At 40.6% G+C, this 19,044-nt stretch overlaps 2 protein-coding genes across 3 annotated transcripts in view; both read left to right on the top strand.

Moving 5' to 3' along the window:
• The first annotated feature begins 3,380 nt into the window (after positions 1 to 3,380).
• SMC5 (structural maintenance of chromosomes 5) overlaps positions 3,381 to 19,044 on the top strand; it is a 97,338-nt gene continuing 81,674 nt past the window's right edge. For both annotated transcript variants that reach the window (XM_059411885.1, XM_059411884.1), the window contains exons 1-3: positions 3,381 to 3,667; positions 7,888 to 8,029; positions 16,237 to 16,289. In XM_059411885.1, the coding sequence (XP_059267868.1) occupies positions 3,480 to 3,667; positions 7,888 to 8,029; positions 16,237 to 16,289 (383 nt within the window). In that variant the 5' untranslated portion in view covers positions 3,381 to 3,479. The remainder of the gene's footprint in view (positions 3,668 to 7,887; positions 8,030 to 16,236; positions 16,290 to 19,044) is intronic.
• On the top strand, positions 8,828 to 10,432 carry LOC132024824 (complement component 1 Q subcomponent-binding protein, mitochondrial-like). The gene is given in 2 exon segments (XM_059411886.1): positions 8,828 to 9,789; positions 9,791 to 10,432. Coding segments are annotated over 2 exon segments (885 nt in total). The 5' UTR covers positions 8,828 to 9,265; the 3' UTR covers positions 10,152 to 10,432.

The following is a 19,044-nucleotide window of genomic DNA, read 5'->3' as shown; positions in this document are numbered from 1 at the left end:
AGCCAGCAAACATGGCTGGCTAATGAGTGGGCTTCAAATCCTGGAAGTATAAATTCAACTGTGTGGCTCACTGACTCATTCATGAGCCGCAGCTTCCTGTTAATTGATATTGTTTCTGTGACCTTCTCCCTCTGCCTCCCTACTCTCACCTGTTTTGAGAGTTTTCACCAGTGAAATTAAAGAAACCAAGTGTGGCAAGATATATGTGTACAGGTTTATGGGTGCATGAAATTATTAAAGAATGATGAGAAGCACTGAGCTTCTTATAGTCAGATAGAGGATCCTTGGTTCATGCTAATACCCAGTCACACAGAGTCCCACAAAAAAAGAAATATTTACGTCAATTATACCGTCTGCTTGATGGAACACTATATGGTTACTTAAAACTAGGTCATAGAAAAATATTTAATGGCATGGAAATATACTCATATTATGTGAGAAAAAGAAGGTTAAATAATGGGAGAGAGAGATATATATCTACATATGTAGATATATATGTAGATATATATATGTATATATATACATATATATATCTCGATATAGATAGAGAATTTGTGCAGCATCATTCTGGATTTGGGGGGGGGGGTGGGGGGCAACAAAAGGAGCATGTCGTATACACAGAAGGAAAAAAGATAAAACATACATCCAAAACCTAACAGTGTTTAGTCTGGGTAGGGGAATTAGGAGTAACTTTTCCCTTTGTGTATGTTTTTCTGAGTGTTCCCCAAGTTTCTATACTTAATATGTGTTGGTTTTGTAATCAGAAGCGAAAGTGATAGTATTTTCCTTTTTAAAAGGTGGTGGCACCAGTTAGAATCACAAAAATTAACAAGACAGGAAGCAACAAATGTCAGTGGGAATGCAAGCTGGTATAGACACTCTGGAAAACAGGGTGGAGGTTCCTAAGGATGTTAAAAATAGGGCTACCCTAGGACCCAGCCGTTGCACTCCTGGGTATTTACCCCAAAGATACAGACCTAGAGTTTTAAAAGGGCACATGCACCCCAAGGTTCATAGCAGCAATGTCCACAATAGCCAAACTGTGGAAGGAACCAAGATGCTCTTCAACAGAGAAATGGATAAAGAAGATGTGGTCCGTACTTACAAAGGAATATTACTCAGTCATCAGAAAGGATGAATACCCACCATTTGCCTCAACATGGATGGAACTAGAGGGAATTATGCTGAGTGAAATAAGTCAATCAGAGAAAGACAATTATCATATGGTTTCACTCGTATGTGGAACATAAAGAATAGTACAGAGGACAGTAGGGGAAGTGAGGGGAAACTGAAGGGGAAGAAATCAGTGAGGGAGATAAACCATGGAAAACTCTGGACTCCGGGGGCCAAACCGAGGGTTGGAGAAGGGAGGGGTGCAGGAATAGGGTAAGCGGGTGATAGGTATTAAGTAGGACACGTGTGGCGCTGAGCACTGAGTATTATATACAACTCATAAATCACTGAACACTACATCGAAAACTAATGATGTATTTTATATGTTGGCTAATTGAACATAATAAAAAAATAAAATAAAAGGTGGTGGCAGAGTATGACTGGCTGGCTATTTAGAAAAAAACTCTTAGCTTGTGCGCATTTGGGTGGTCATAACAAGTTCAGGGACTCATTCTCAACTTTCAGGTTGATAACCACAATTTGATTAATTCGCCGAAGAACCAATAATGGTACAAAACGGGTTCCTGTGCTCAACTACCATTACTCTGCCTGTGTTATTTTTCCATTAGGATAGATTTCCCCAAATGTTACCATTTTTTCAAAGACTTCGACTCTTCTAAGGTTCTTGAAGTGCAGTAACGAATTACTTTCCAAAAAACTTGTTGCAGTCTTGTAAGAATAAGAGCATAGCACCCTCCTGAGCACGATTTGACCACTTCTAAAATTACTCTTCTGTAATTTGCCCTTTATTACTATTTATTTCTAGTAACCATGGTGCATTCATATGTTTTTTTCTAATTCTATTTTCTTTGCTAATAACCTTTAGAGATTCCACTGGTGTGAGAGGACGTGGAGGGCACCTGGGAAAGGAGCATTAGTCGCAGGTGTCAGGAGTCAGGATTCTACCGCACCCGAGCTCTAAACGGCCTCCCCGCTTCCACGTTGGCCCACTCCAAACAGCAACCAGAGTGATTATTCAAAAACTTTTCATCAGATACGTCTCTGTCCTGCTTAAAACCATCCACTGGCTTCCCAGCGCTTTAAAAATAAACGGCTTTGCCATGATGGACAAGGCTCTGCTATGCAACGGTGATCACTCCACGGCAGCCACACTGGCCTTCCCTTTGTTCCTCAAGCATCCCACGAGTTCCCACTCCGGGGCTTCTGTCCTTGCCTCGAGCGCTCTTTTCTCATTCATGCACTTGCTCCCTTCTCATTTAGGGCTCAGCTCAAACACGACCTCTCCGGACACCTGTTCTGTTTGTTTATTTATTTATTCAGATCACCTAGCCCCGCCTGGGATCACCCCGATCTTTGGGGCTTCACGGGTTCTTTTTCGGTCTCCCACTCCAGAAAGGGAAGGGCTCCGACGCGCACCCTGGACTGGGGTCCTCTGGGCCGCAGCCGCAGCCTCCTGGAGGTCAGACGTTGATGAGCCGCGTGAACGCGGAGCTGCGAAGCCCCGGAGCCCCTCTTCCTTGCTGCGTGGGGTGAAGCAGCTGCAGGTGGGCAGGTGTCAGGGGAAGCGCGCGCTCGCCCAAGCCCGTGCGTTCCAGCTCGCGGATCTCTAGAAACCTCGGGCCAGGAAGCCTTAAAAGGGAAGGAGGGAGCGAGGGGGTGGAGGGTCCGCCGGCAGGGTTGGCGCGGTGCCGTCGGTTCACAAGTGGAAGCGAGCACGGGGCTCAGCACGGCGCTTCTTAAGGGAGGCCCGGGCACGGGGGCGGGGGGGGCATTGCTGGGGCTTCCCTTTTCGGACCCCGCGCCCTGCCTGAAGGGAAATAGGGAGCCAACTGAGAAGAGGGAAAGCCAACGACAGGCGAGTCCGGGTCTGCTCGATCGGTGCCCGCCTCCCGCCCCGAGTGCCACCGCCTGCCTCCGTCCGTTCTCTCGCGGGTCGCCTTCCCCGGCGTGCTGAAAGGGCTTCCAAGTACTAAATGCAGTTGACGCCTATTTCTGAGTTTAAACCACCCAGCTCTGAAAAATGCACCAACGCTCAGAGAGGAAGGTCGAAGAGCCGCCCACACGCGGAGGCCGTCGTCCCCGCCCGCTTGCGCCCGCGCCCGGGCGACCCCCGCGCCACCCCCACCCCGCGACGGGCTCCCGTGGCCGTCAGCCTCCGAGGCGCGGGGCTGGGGGGGCGGGGCCCGGCGGCCGCCTGACGCCGCCGGGCCGGAACTGCGCAGGCGCGGGGCGGGCTCGCGGGCGCTGTCGCGCGCCGGGCAGTTCGCGCGGGAGCCGGGCGCAGCGGCGCCGAGGCTGCAGGTCGGTGGGAACGGAAGCGCCTCCGGGACTGAGGGGAAGCCAGGATGGCGACTCCGAGTAGGAAGACGTCGACCCCAAGCACCCTGCCCTCCAAGAGAGCTCTCCCGAGAGATCCCTCGTCGGAGGTCCCGAGCAAGAGAAAGAGCTCGGCCCCGCCGGCGCCTCTGCCGCTGCAATCGTCCAGGCCTTTCGTGGAAGGCTCTATCGTCCGCATCGTGATGGAGAACTTCTTGTGAGTGGCCGGAGGCCGCGCCGCGGCGGGGTGAGGCGGGCGGGGGGCGCAGGCTGCGCGGCGGGGTGAGGCGGGAGGCGGCCGTGCGCCCGGCTGGGGGTCTGGCGGCGAGTTCAAGCCGGGGTGACCGTGAGGATGGGCGTCCGCGTTGGGGTGGTTCGGCGTGCGGCCGGTGTGCTGCGGGCTTCTATCCATTCAGCCACCGTTCTCGGAGGGCGTCCTGCGGCGGCCGCGGCCGCCGTGGGGCTTAGATCGCGGCCGCCTGCGAGTCGCGGCCTACGGAGGGAGGACCCAATCTCTAATTCACACAAGTGCGGGCGCCGGGAACTCCGAGGAAGCCCCAGTTAAATCAGGGGAGCCGCGAGGCTGTGGCGGAGTCCGCGGTTGCTAGGTGGGCAAGGTGGTGCGTCAGGCTGTCCCGGATGGAGGTGCAAGTGTACGCGAACAGGAGCCTCCTCTCTGTTGTGGGGCCCCCAGCAGACCCTTGCCCCCTCCCAATCCCAGCTTTCCCCCCCGCCCGCTTCCCCTTCTGTTTTTCCAGACAACTATAATAATCGTAGTAATCATTTTAGGATTTAGTAAATACGTCTTAACACAAATGTTGTGTATCTGTCTAGCATCTTACAGCTTTGTTGTTGTTTGGTCACGGTCTTTTTTTATTTTTTTTTAAGCTTGCACATGGTGGCTTATGATAACAGAAGTGTAATAATACCAGCCCCCCGCATCTATCATGTGCCAGATGTAGAAGTAGAGGCTTTATTTACACAATACTCTGATTCTCACCTTATAACAACTCTTAATCTCTTTGACGAGACGAGCTCAGAAAGCTTCATTTATCCATGTTTCTGCTGTAACAAGCCGCTGAATTGCTGTTTGAATCCAGATCAGGAAAGATAGATAAAATCAAATGGGTGACCTACCATAAGAAGATCTGTGTATCTCAGGATGCCTTAGGGACACAGAGGATGAAGCGGTTCATTTCATCCCTAACTGTGAGAAAGGGCTTTGTAGAGGAGGTTCACCACAATCTGCAGGGAAGAGCACTGTAGACAGAAGGAACTGCCTGAAACAGTTGGTCATCCTTAGGAAGTGTCTGGTATTTGAGAATGGGTAGAACGTAAGATGTGAGTGACACGGACAGAGATGATACCTAGGAGGTAGGCAGCTGCGGAGGATCCGTGTTTTCTGGGCTGAGGAATTCCAGCTTTATCCTGTCCACAACCAGGATGCATTTCAAGCAGGGCATGACGTGTCATTTCCATCTTAACACGCCCTCCCCTCCCCCCGGCAGCAGTGTGAGCGATGATTTAGAAAGGGTACAAGTTGGGAGGCAAGACGACTCTTACAACAATGAGAGGTCATCAGAGTTTGAACCTAGGAGTGACAGTGGGAAGTAGTGGAAAGAAGATTTGACAGGATCTGGCTTCAGTTTAGGAGGCCTGAGGGTAAGAGTTATGCAGTATTTTTCTCAAGTTCTGTCTTGCTCTTGGTCAGATGTGGTCCTTTTGGGGACCGAGAGCAATTTGGGGAGAGTAATAATGAATGCTTTGTGGATCCTGCAACTTGAAGTTTCCTGTGGGGTGTCTACAAAAGATCTTCCATTAGCAGTATTTTTAAGGGTCTGGAAAATGTGAACAGGTGAGAGATTTGGAAGTGATGTGTATAGATGGTTCTTGAAGTTGCAGAAATGGTTGAGCTGGCCCCAAAGGAAATATAAATAGGAATGGAAGGCCAGCTACGGCGTCCTGGAGGAATGCCAACATGTAAGGGTGAGCAGAAGAGGAGCTGGGACAGAGAAGAATCTGTTCAGGGAGGTAAGAGGAGAACCGTGGGAGAGTATTCTCTAAGAAGCCTAAGGGGAAAGTGTTTCAAAAATATTATCTGCCGCATTCGAGTGGGGCGACAGGACTGCAAAGAGCCTACTTTATTCTGCATTTGGGAATTCTTCTACCCTTTTAAGCAAGGTACGCACAGCGTTTTGCAAGTCCTAGAAGAAGGAATAACTGTGAGGAAATAGAGCTTGGCTGGCTGTCATGTGCAGAGCTACCCCATTTATTTTCATGATCAGAGGGCTCTGAGTTTTAAGAATGAGGGCGGAGGGGTGGGCTTAGAGAACTGAAGTGGTCTGAAAGTCAGTAGTTACCGGAGGAATTCCTAGGAGTGAATAAAGTCCAGTGGGATTGGGAATGGAGGGAGAAGTTTCTAGGCTGACAGAATAGCTTGTGCAAAGGCTTGTAGAATAAGTAACATAAAGATAGTCAAGAAACTGAAAGAAGTTCATGATAGGTAGAATTCGGAGGTCTGGTTAGAGAACATGGGAAGGAGGTAGAAAGTAGAAAAAGATGATTCAAGAGCTAAATTCTGAAGAGTCCTGTTTTCTTCTTTTTCTTAATGAGTGATCTCAGAACTGCGTGTCTACTGACAGGACTTGGTGACTTGTTGATTGATGGGGGCCGGAGGGGAAGGAGTTGGGAGAATCAAAGATGATGCAAAACTAATGCCTAGGTTTCTGATTTGGTCAATGGGATGAAGATAAGAGACCACAGGAATGGTTTGGGAGTAGAAAGATAGCGGGTTTAGTTTTGAATGTGGAAAGTTTGAAGTGACTGTTCCGCAGCATCCACATAGTGTTCGGGAAGTGGTGATTTCATCTGTAGGTCATGTGGGCTGACTTTGAGCATGTCAGTCCTACCAGAAGTCCTGGAGAATATATGAGATACCAGGCAAAGGACAGTTCTTTTCAGGAGGTGCCTGAAAAGGAAACTCACAAAAAGGGAATTTCCAATAAAAATCAGTCAGACAAACTAATTTCTTTTTAAATGTGGAGGCTTTGTTTTGTTTTGATGTGTGGGGTGGTTTTTGTTTTTGTTTTTGTTGGGTTGGTTGGTTTTGTTTTCTTGGTTTTTTTTTTTTTTTGGTGGGGGAACTTTCTGTTGATAATGTATGTGTATGTGTATGTCATAGGCTAGGAGTTCCTCTCCTTTTTCCTCGCTTTTATTGTTATCTTAAACATCAGTTACATCACTGTTTTTTTTTTAAACAGGGGCACAAAGATTTTATAGCAGAAAATTAAAAAGTTGAAAGAATCAGGGTTCATGTTTTGGGATTAAGAAGTTCCAAGGCTGTTCATTTTCCAGATGCCTGAAGTTCCCAAACTAGTTTCATTTTAATCATTATATTAAGGGTTTCTTTATGATTCGGCTTCCAACAGAACAAAGCATTTGAAAAGATAAAGTAGGTAGACACTGTTGAGATGTGGGGCTGGAAACCTGTCAGAAAATAACTTGTTGACTCCCTGTACTTACTTTTATTACCACATGGCACTTCACATTATTTTTCTCTGAGCACTGAAGTGGAAGTGTGCTTGACTGCATTACTGACATGCCTAGCAGATTAGTAGCTGGGTCAGTTTTTATCAGGTTATTATTTATGGGTTCTAATTCAGGGTATTCAGAGACAAAGTAGAAGATTATCTGAGTCTGTTTGACATTTTGCCATAGTTGTCCTTGGTGACTAATAAGGATTAGGTGCTACCTTGCAGGTAGTTAATTAAAGCTCTGGACAGCAGACAGCTTTCTGGTTTGAGGGAATGTTACAGAAGTGCTTGATGATGCATTCTTGTTTCTTTCCATAGAAGTAACATTTATTTGAACATGGACTAAACAGTGGATATCTCTGGCAGCATATTGAAAGAAGTGGATTTTTAAAAAATTAACAGTAACATGAAACCATTGAGTTGATAGATGTGTGATTGGAATAGAAATTTGGATTGTTTCACTTAGTAAAATGTGAGGGGTTGCTATTAAGCATTTTAATTCCAGAGAAATACAAATGTAAAATTCAGATTTAAGATGAGCCATGGTTTCTCTTACATAAAATTTTTTGAAAAATTATTTTTACAGTGGCTTTGATAAATTTTCTCATGAAAGGGATAAATAATACCAAACTTTGCTTCATTCAACAGATGTAAATTAAAAGAGCCTATGATATCTTGTTTTCCCACTGATATTCTTATTTCAGATCCGCATTATCATTTTCTCATTTTTTCCACTGATTTTTTTCTCTCTAGTTTATTAATAATGTATAAATAACATTAAAATGTAAGGTCAGCTGGCTTTTAAAGCAATTCAGGGAAACCTGTAGAAAACATCAGCAGAAATAAATGTTTTTGCAAAGAAAACATTTTTATGTCTTAGTAATTTTACCTCTCTATAATTCAGAACGTATGATATCTGTGAAGTCTCTCCTGGACCCCATCTGAATATGATTATTGGAGCTAATGGAACAGGAAAGTCTAGCATCGTATGTGCCATTTGTCTTGGATTAGCAGGCAAACCTGCTTTCATGGGACGGGCAGATAAGGTGAGTGAACTTAAGTACTTTAAAAAAAAAATTCAGAGTTGCGACTTGCTTTTAGTTAACAGATCACTTTCTCGGTTCCTTGAGTAAAACACAAATGTAGAGCTTGGAAGTAAAGAATGGAGTTGGTAGGTAGAACTGCTGGGAGGAATTGCCATTTCTAGAAGTATTTTGGACTATATACCTAGAGAATTCTCCAAGTATGTAACACTTAAAATGCTTAGGAATAGTGTCAAATGTCTTCTTAAATGTATTCCTGGGCTTGTGGAAAGATGAAGCAAACTTACCAAAGGCAGAGGCAGAATTGTGCAGATCCAAAGATATCAGAGTTGTTCCCCCAAGGGCATTCGCTGACTTTGCACTGGAAAGGCATTTGGTTGCCCTGAATTGTGGGTCCTGGAGGTAGGGGAAGACTGGGAGATAAAACTAGAAGGCAAGCACTGTGTTTAGAAGGAAGAATAACCCCACAGAATGCGACATACGGTTACTTACTTATCTGATTGTTAGCTCTGAATATAGTGGAATAAAAAAAAAAAAAATCCTCCTGAGAATTACTACTATTTTCTGTTGAATAATTGACATATAGTATTAGTTTCAGGTGTATAATATAGTCAATATTTTATATACATTATGAAATGGTCACCACAGTAAGTCTAGTTACCATCTATCACTATACAGTTGTTACTATATTATTGATTGTATTCCTTAAGTTGTTTTATTTTTATATAACAAAGATTGTTAATTAATCTCTTCATCTCCTTCATTTGTTTTTTCCATTCCCCCTCTTCCCTCGGCCAAAAATCAGTAATTTCTAGAGAAGGTTATGGGGGGTAGATAAAGTAGAAAAAAGGAATGTAAAAAAAAAATAATAAAGATATGTTACAGGTCGAAAACCACCCTGAAATTCTGGTTTAAAAATACAGATTAGTTCTTCTTGCTACTTACCCAGTCTAGGCTGTGGTCCTTGGGTACCTAGGCTGCTGGAGTCTTCACTTGAGTACATTGTCCTGTGATTGCCACCTAGGTAAAGGGAACTGGCTGTTAAAAGTTCTTCCAAAAAGCCACAAATATTTGTTCGGCTCACATTTTCATTGGACAAAGGCCATTAAGAGGCCACACCTTCCATCAGAGGGAAGGAGCAAATGCAGTTATGCCGTGGGCTTGCAGGAGAACTGTAGTGTTCGTGAACTGCCAGGATGCCTACCGCCAGGCCATTACCAGAATGGGGCAAAGATTTAAATGATGAGGAGAGTATTAGAGGGCCCTCCTGTGTCAGCTACTGCACTACTGCTGCTCTCATGCCCAGTGCCTTGCTCGCTGGGCTCTGCGGCCACTGAGCCACCACACGCCATGCCTGCCCTCTTGTCTCAGCCCACGCGGCTGCCTTCGCCGCTGCAGCCCATGCACCCCAGGCCATACATGCAGCCCTTTGTGCGGCTCCAGGTGGCAAGGGCCCATGCTGCCTACGGTCTCCTGCGCTCTCCTGGGCCCTGCGGCTGCAGCACACTGCACACCCAGGGGCACAGAGCTTTTGTTGAATTGCTGAATGATGACATTGAGGAGGAAATGGAGATACCAAAGCGTAATTACCTCCCCAAGAGTTCTGGAAGTTGGGAGCTGGAAGTAGATGGGTCAGAAGCCAAGTTTTTGCAGAAAGTTGCCGGAGAGAAGATCACTGTGGCTTTCCACGTTGACAGTAGTATCCTGCCAACATTGGATGGGGAGGAGGAGCCCTCCAAGGGCAGAAGGTTGAAGAACAGCCTGATTGACATCCATTCCCAGTTTTGTGGTAGAAGTTGTGAGGACTTGTGGCAAGAAGCCCCCGGTGCTGGACTGTCCCTGTCCAGAAGATGAGACTAGGCAAGAAGAGGAGGTCCAGAGTGACACTGTCTCCATCAGGGAAGTGAGCTTTCAGTCTGTTGAGTCTGAGTGGAAGGATCTGAATTACACAGTCAACACTGATCCCCTGGACTGGGCCTTATATGACTACCTGATGGATTTCCCGGCAGATGGATGGGTGGGTAACACTTCTGCAGATGAGTTGGTAGAGCTCCGCACAGACCTGGAGCACCGGGAATACATTCCTTTAATCTACGATCACAAACATTTTGTCAGAAGCCAGTAGAGCAGCAAGACCTCGAACACCTTAATTCTATGGCAAGCTTTGGCCAGGGAACAGTCTACTCTGAGCCAGGCATACACATATGTTGAAATGGTTTTCTTCCTAATATCATGGAAAATTTTCAAACTTAAATTATTTCCATTGCCCTCTAATTTACTATTCATTTATTTCTTTTCTACAACTCAAATCTTTTGTTCCTAGATTTTTGTGTGACATAGGGACAATAAAATTTGCTTATCTCCTCCCTAAACAAAAAAAATTTATGAACAACTTTATGGTAGTAAAGCTTAAATTCTTAAAAGTTGTGAATGTGTAGGTTTCTACAACTACATAAATGATCAAAATGGACTCTTAGTAGAAAAAAAAGAGCTGTTAATTTTCTTAGAACACCGAAGACAATTACTCATTAGTTCTTAAAGGAGTCATTTCCTGTTTTACACAAAGAATATGACTGTACCAGAATGTGATGGTACCAGAATCCATCAAGGATAGAATAAGAAAAAATAGTTTAACTTACAAATATAGGAGCAAAAATCTCAAGAAAAAGAAACAGTAGTCTGTTGAATCTAATACATAAAATATGTAATACACCATGACCAAATAGAATTTATTCAAGGAATGAGAGATTGAACATTAGAAAAAAGTTAACATCTCCTGTTTTGTTTATTTTTTTACATAGCCCATTTTAAAGGAGAACTGGATGATCCTCTCAGTAGAGGAAAAAGCATTAAATTCCACAGTAATCTGATTAAAAAAAAAACTCTTAGCAAATTAGGAGTAGAAAATACCTACTTTTAAAATTACATGAAAGACAAGTGAAAATATGCAGCAAGTTCAGAACCAAGTCAAGGGTACCTACTCACACTGCTACTCAACATTGTTCTGGAAGTTCTAGGTGGAGCAGTAAGGTAAAACAAAAAAAAGTTAGAAGGAAAACTATCATATACAGGTTTTATGCAAGTATGCAGTGAAAACCACAAAATACTTCACATAAGCTTTCTGATGAATTAATCTGGAAATTTGTTAGGCTTGCTAGTTACAAGATTCTGTAACAAAAATCTGTTGCATTTCCATACACTAACAATGAACAGAAAAATGCAATTAAAAATAGATATTTATAGTAGCATCAAAAAAGCAAGTAACATAGCAATAAATTAACAAGACATGTAAGGCCTATTTTTAGAAAGTTTAAAATTTTATTTGAAAATATTGGAGTTGGATTAGATGGACAGATACACTGTATATAAATGAGCATGAAGACCTACTATAAAAATGTCATTCTTGGGACGCCTGGGTGGCTCAGTTGGTTGGACAACTGCCTTCGGCTCAGGTCATGATCCCGGAGTCCCGGGATCGAGTCCCGCATCGGTCTCCCAGCTCCATGGGGAGTCTGCTTCTCTCTCTGACCTTCTCCTCACTCATGTTCTCTCTCACTGTCTCTCTCTCAAATAAATAAATAAAATCTTTAAAAAAAAAAAAATGTCATTCTTCACATTGATAAACATATTGAGCATCATTCCAGTCAAAATCCCAGTACGGTCTATAGCAAATTCCAAGTTGCTTTTAAAATTTAGGTGAAAAAAGAAATGGCCAAGAATAGCTAAGAAACTCCTAAAGAAATTCAACAAAATGGAAAAAACTTGCCCTATCAGATACCAAGACTTAACACAAAGTTATAATAGTTCATGAAAACATTGTATAGAATATTATTTAGAGGGGTGCCTTGGTGGCTCAGTGGGTTAGGCTCTGTGTTTGGCTTAGGTCATGATCTCAGGGTCCTGGGATCAAGCCCCGCCTTGGGCACTCTGCTCAGCAGGGAGCCTGCTTCCCCGGCCTCCTCTGCCTGCCTGTCTGTCTACTTGTGATCTCTCTCTGTCAAATAAATAAAATAATAAAATCTTCAAAAAATATATTTTTAAAAAGAATATTATTTAGCCATAAAAAAGAATGAAATCCTCACATTTGCAACAACATGAATGGACCTAGAGCATGTTAGACTAAGTGAAATAAGTCTGAGAAAGACAAATACCATATTTCACTAATATGTGGAATCTCGAATACAGACTCAATGCAGAACAACAAATACAGAACAAACTGGTGGTTGCTAGAGGGGAAGATGAGGTGGGTTGGGTAAGATAGGTGAAGGGGATTAAGAGGCATAGACTTCAGTTTAAAACAAATAAGTCATGGGGATGAAAAGCACAGCATAGGGAATACAGTGGCTAGTATTGTAATAACTTTGCATGGTTACAGGTGACAACTACACTTACTGTGCTGAGCGTTATGTAGTGTACAGAGTTGTCATTGTTGTACCTGAAACTAATCACATTGTTTGTCAACTGTATTAAGAAAACAAAACAAAACAAACCTGTGGTATTGGTGGGAAATACATCAGACCAGTGTGCTATGACAGAATAGAAAGCGCAGATCCAAAGCTGTGATGAGTAGACTCTTGATTTATAAAGACTGACATTGGAAATGAATGGGGAAAAGATGGATAAATTGCACTGAGGCAGTTGGTTGTGTACGAAAAAAAGAAATTAAGTTCTATCTTCACACATGAGCACACATCAGTTCCAATTGGATTGAAGGTCTAATTGTGATTGACCAGAAAGGTTTTAGGACATACTGGTGTAGAGGAGAATATCTTTGTTAACTTTGTTAACTTTGGGTTAAATAAAAGTTCTTAAGTGAAAGTATAGGTTGAAAAGGAAAATACTGATAAAAATAAGAAACTTCTATCAAAAGACACCATGAAGAAAAAGACAAGCCTCAAATTGGGAGTGGGTATATATAGCCCATATAACAAAAGATAGGTATTTAAACTTCTTAATAAGTAAAACAGTAACAATTAAGAAAGGATAAAATTCGTGCTCAGACACTTCACAGAACAGGCAGCTCAGACAGCCAAGAAGTACAGTGGATCTTTGAACAACTTTGGTTTGAACTGTGCGAATCCACCTATATGTGGATTTTTTTTTAGTAAATACAATATGATACTGTAAATGTGTTTTCCATATGATTTTCTCAGGAACTTGTTTTTGTACTTGTAGGAATACAGTATATAGTACATGTAACATACAAAATATTTATTAACTGCTTATGTTACTGCTAAGGATTCTGGTCAACACTAGGCTATTAGTAGTTAAGTTTTGGGGAAGTCCAAAGTTGTATGCAAATTTTTGTGCAGGGTGTTGGCAGTCCTAACCCTAGTGTTATTCAAGGACCAACTGTATTTTTAAAGATACGCAACTTCACTCTCAGAAAAATGCACACTAATGCTGGCAAAGTGTATTCCTCAAAAATTCTGGTGATCAATGTGCTTATAAGGAAATGGAGCAATGGGAACTCTGATGCACTCTTGGTGGGAATAGAAATTTTATAGTCTTGGAAAATGGCATTACCTAGTGAATCTGCAGATGCATATACCCAATCACTCAAAAATTCTACTCCTAGACAGCCCTTGTACATTAATACTAGGTAAAAGTATTAAACTATTTATAGCAGTATTATTTTTAAATAAATCCTATTATAGTCAAAATTGAATATTACATACCAGTGAAAATAATCCTTAGCTCATTGGTTAAATCTCAAAACATAATTTTAAGGAAAAATGCTATTTTGGAAGAATACTTGTAATATGAACTTATATAAGGGTCAAAACACAAAATAAAGTATTTAATATTTAATATTTTAATATTTAAAGAGCTATATGGCTATATGTGTATAGCAAAACTAGAGAGAAGCAAAAGGATGATCAAGTCAGGATTACATTTGTTGAAATAGGATACAATAGTATTGAGTTCTACAGGGAATGTCAGATATACCGTTAATTTTCAGTTCCTTAATTTTGTGGTAGATGCTTGGTGGTTTTACTGTTGCTTCAAGCAGTATATGAAGTTTATATGCCATATTTGGTGTATATTTCACATAAAATTCTGTTTTAAAAAGGAAGTTTGAGGGATACCTGGGTGGCTCAGTGGTTTAAAGCCTCTGCCTTGGGCTCAGGTCATGATCTCGGGGTCCTGGGATCAAGTTCCGCATCAGGCGCTCTGCTTGGCAGGGAGCCTGCTTCCTCCTCTCTCTCTGCCTGCCTCTCTGCCTACTTGTGATCTCTTCAAATAAATAAATAAAATCTTAAAATATATATATATATATATTTATATATAAAAGGAAGTTTGAGAGTTGAGTTATCCCACTGCAAAATAGTTGTAAAAGTTAAAATGATTCTTTATATTTTTCTAAAACTGCTGGGAATATTGCAGTATTATTAAAATGGTATTATAGGTTTCTTAGCCAGGCTTACAGTTTAATGTAGGATTACAAGATTGACGCATATACCCTTAAGGTTATAAATAAATCTATTCAAAATACGTGTGTATGTGTGTTTTTCTTTAAATACTCTTTGGGAGGCATTTATGAGTTAAGAGTACTCATAGATTCCACTCTATTAATAATTAACTTTTGACCTTAGACATTTGTCTAGACTTCAGTTTTTCTTTATTTTAAAGTTGGGGGTTGGAGTAGATAACTTCCAGAGACCAGATTTTTATAAATACGGATGTGTAGTTTTTTAATTATTAAAAATCATTTCTTAAATCCTTATCTCTGTGTGATGGTCTGCTGGACTCCAAACTTTGTATGATTGAATGGATTGGTTTGTAACAGTTTCCACCAATCTTCCCATTTATTTTTGGCATGAAGAAGACAGACCTTATCCTTAAGTGGTATGCTTTTTAAAGAAGGTTGTGGAGCGCAGGGTTTCTTAGGTGACAGATTGCAGACTTTTGGGTTTCACTACATGCATTTAGGGGCTGCACAAGTTCTCAGCGAAAATACTTTTAATGTTGTATTTATAGTTAAATCTTAATAGGGAAATTTAATACTAGCATGTTCTGTACTATCCATATATACATTTTATAATAAGAACTGCTTTGTAATTTTTTTTTCTTACTGGTGCCAAATATTTTAATTGATGCAAACTAATGAGCAGATAGCACTCCTACAAAAATGCCGTTGTTTTTCCTGTTTATGAAGAAACTAAAACAGAGAGGTTTAGTAACTTGGTCAGAGTCCAGCAACTTACACGCTTATGGCATGACTGAGATAGGAACCTGGATGCTGTGTTAAAGTGTGTCTGTCCTCTTAATCATTAAGCTGGACTTTCTAGTTACAAGGACAGACCTCCTTTGTCACCTTTCTGGGCCTCCGTTTCATCGTTTGTAAAATGGATATAATACAGATCTCCTACAGTTGCTCCTGAGTATTAAGAAAAAAATTATAAATTGCTTAGCACAGTAGCATATGGTAATGCTTAATAAATGTTCACTGTTGTGATTCTAATTGCTAAGAATTATCAAAAGGATAATTATCAAAAGGATAATTCTTTGCAAGGTGTGTTTCCACTTTTTGTTTGTTTGTTTGTTTTGTTTTTTTTTTTTTTAGAATTACTTACTTAGAGCCCTATTGAAGATCCAGTCTGGTATTTTTTAGTCCCAAGGTCTCTCTTCAGATTTGTGCCTGTACATGTATTCAAACTAGACTAAATAGGTCTATTTTACCATGTAAATTGTATTTACTATGTGTATTCTTCTTTTTAAGAAAATGATAATTACATCCTCATTAATAACAAGATGGGTAATATTAGAATAGTTGTTAATATTTAATCTGCAACTCCAGAGAAGTCTCCAGGGGTAATAAGGAGATTTGGTAAATCCTGTGATTAAACTGTAGAACCTGTTTTCCCGTTGGCTTTTTTGCCTCTACCAAGATGTTTAGGATAGAGGCTAAGTACACAGACTCTGGGGCCATATTATGTGGGTTTAGTTCCTTGCTCTGTATCACCTTTTGGCTTTGTCATAACCTCTGTAAGAGGCTGTCTGGCACCTGGAATGCTCGTAAATGGTAACTAATAGTATTGTTACTTGTGGGAGGACACAATGGAAACAATTTCCCAAATCCGGGAAAATGAAGAGAGTGGAGAAAATAGTTACTGAAAGGATTTGAATGTGACAGTAATGACTTTGCTGAATCTGTGGTATAACATGGAACTGTCATCACTGAGTGCACTTTGTCTTTTTTGCTCTAGGTTGGTTTTTTTGTGAAGAGAGGATGTTCCAAAGGAATGGTTGAAATTGAATTGTAAGTGTCAAAACTGCTGAAACCCCTTTTTCCTGTACAGTTGCTTTATGTTCATGCTTTTGTGATGACTTTAGAAAATATAGCATTATGGTATAACTATTAGACATTATATTTAAAGGGTGTTTTATCCAGATAAGTTATTTTTTTTATGCATCTTTTAAAATCCAAATGGTAAGATTTTTCTTTCAGTAGATTTCCTAAAGAAATTACCTCTCTTGGCAGCCATTTCTGATGTGTCAGAGTTAGTATTCAAGATAAAACCAGTTACCCATCCTTAGTGTATGTACTCTCAGTCTTTTAAACACAGATAAGCTCATTGTTTAGTTGATTTAGTGAGTATTGTTTTTTGGAGTGTTTATAGAAAGTCCTGAACTTTTTGAGCTTAAGTAGCTTTTAAAGATCATCTGATAGCTTCATCATTTTTATAGCATGTGGGGAAATGATCTTTTTACTCAAAAAGTGGGAGAATGCTTTATTTATGTAAAGAGAAATAGGCACACATAGAAATAAGAGAAAACAAGATTATACTCAATTCATTAAAATGTAACGATAGTGTTTTACTGAAAGATACAAAACTAAGACATGAATAAATGGAGGAGCATATTGTGTTCCTAGAAACATAAATATTCACTTTCAACATTTTCAATCCTTTCAAATTAATATATAAATTTGATACAGTTCCAACCAGAGTATCAACAGGTAAGTGAACAAGTTGATTCTAAAGTACTTTTGGGAGAATAAATGTTCTGGAAAACCCGAGAAGATTTTGAAAAAGCAGAATAATGAATAAGATGTCTGTGTACCAGATGTTAAAGTGTATTATAAAGCTGTTGATAATAAGGTCTTAGTACAGAAAATTAGAGAAGCAGATTGAAAAAAGCAGGGAGATCTAAATGTATATGAGAATTTATTATAAAGATGGCAGCTTAAGTGTAGGCTATAAATTACTGGAATTGAGGTGAACTAGTTGGCTATTTTTATAAACATAAATTTAGAGCTTTATCAAACATCTGACTCCGATCTAGAGGTGCTAAAGGCTGAGTGAAAAACTATGTAACTTTGAAAAAAATAGAAAAAATGTATATTATTTTTTAAATCTTAGGATTTAAAGCAGAATAGGATACCCAAAAACCATAAAAAGGAAGATTGGAAATTAAGATTCTATACAAATCCAATTGAAAATAATGGTACCGCAGTTAAAAATGAATGATGGGAGAAAACATTTTCAGCACAAATAACATGTACATGTCTTAAAATTACCAGTATCTCATGCAAGTCAGTAAAAATTACAAGCAACTTACAGAATATAAGCAAAGAAATTTAACACTAAGTAAAATAAATGGCCAATAAGTATAAAAAGGATACAACTCATTAGTTAAAACTCATGAGTTTTGAAGGAAATCAAAAGGAGAATTTTTTCCTTTGAGTTTAGAAAAATTTTTAAGTAAAATTTAGTAATATGAAAGTGTAGAGAAGTGAATCCTGCCATGCACATGGGAACATAAGCAGTACATCGTATTCGGCAGTAATAATAGATTTTAAATAATCTTCGGTCCAGTTACTATTCTAGAGAATGTTTTACTCATTTGGACAAAATTAGCTTTTTCCCAATTTTAATAGTGAAAACTTACAAACCCTCCAAAAGTGTACCATCTGATAAATGGTTGAACAAAATGTGATGTACTCATTAAAGAACATCATACTCAGCTATAGAAAGGAACAAAACGCTGATAGATCCGACAACGTGGGGGAACCCGGAGAGCGTGCTTCGTGCAAGAAGCCAGACGCCAGTACTGCCCGCTGTGTGATTCCACGTCTTCGGGAGGTCCAGAATAGGCAGATCCACAGAGATGAAATAGATTGCTTGGGAATGAGGGGAAGAGAGAGTGGGGGGAGTGACTGCTTAACAGGTTTGGGCTCCTTTTTGGGTTGGTGATGACATTTCGGAATTAGGTGGTGGTGGTGGTGATGGCAGAACCGTGTACATATATTAAAAACTGTTGTTGATACACATACTCCTTCAGCTGTACACCTGAAATGGTTAAAATGGTAAATTTTATATTAGGTACATTTTACCACAATAAAAAAGCTTGGATTTATATATATAAAATGAATTATATGATAGGAGTTATATGTCATTTTTATAAAATGGCCAAAAATATTCCTGTGTTAGCCTTGGTGCTGTCCATAGCTCACAGTGGTTTCTTAGATACTACAACTGAAACAAACTGTGCGGGGTATATTTATAAAATACAGAGGGAATATTAATATATATAAAATACAGAGGGAGTATTAATACGTACGTTTAAAGTCCTTTATGGGTGGCTGCAGGTGTTAAGCACTTCCGATTTTTTGCTCTGAATCAGCCTGGTTGTTTTCTTGGTTATCTAAAGAGGTAGACTTTTTGGTATGTAATAACAAATAGCTGTAATAATCTAACTGGTGAGCAAAACCAGAGTTCTGTTGCCAGAACTACAGGGGAGGTCTCCCTTTCCCCAGACTCTTTTAGCTACATTGTGGTCACTTGTTGGGAATACAAACAATAAATGGCTTCTCCTTAGTTGAAATTGTTACTGCTATTGAACAGTGTGTTAACTGGTCATACACTCTTTGGAACAGTGGATGGAATAATGTCTAGTATACATATATGCGGTCATTTTCAAGTATTTGAAAATGAGGGAGGGGCAGATAAATACATAGGTAAAATACATATGACATTGGATGGTCATTAGTGCTAGGTAGAAGACTGAGCAGA

Source organism: Mustela nigripes, chromosome 9 (assembly GCF_022355385.1).
Source record: "Mustela nigripes isolate SB6536 chromosome 9, MUSNIG.SB6536, whole genome shotgun sequence".
NCBI classification, from domain to species: Eukaryota; Metazoa; Chordata; class Mammalia; order Carnivora; family Mustelidae; genus Mustela; species Mustela nigripes.
The sequence above is the reverse complement of the archived record's forward strand: the minus strand, read 5'-3'. Positions and strand labels throughout refer to the sequence as shown.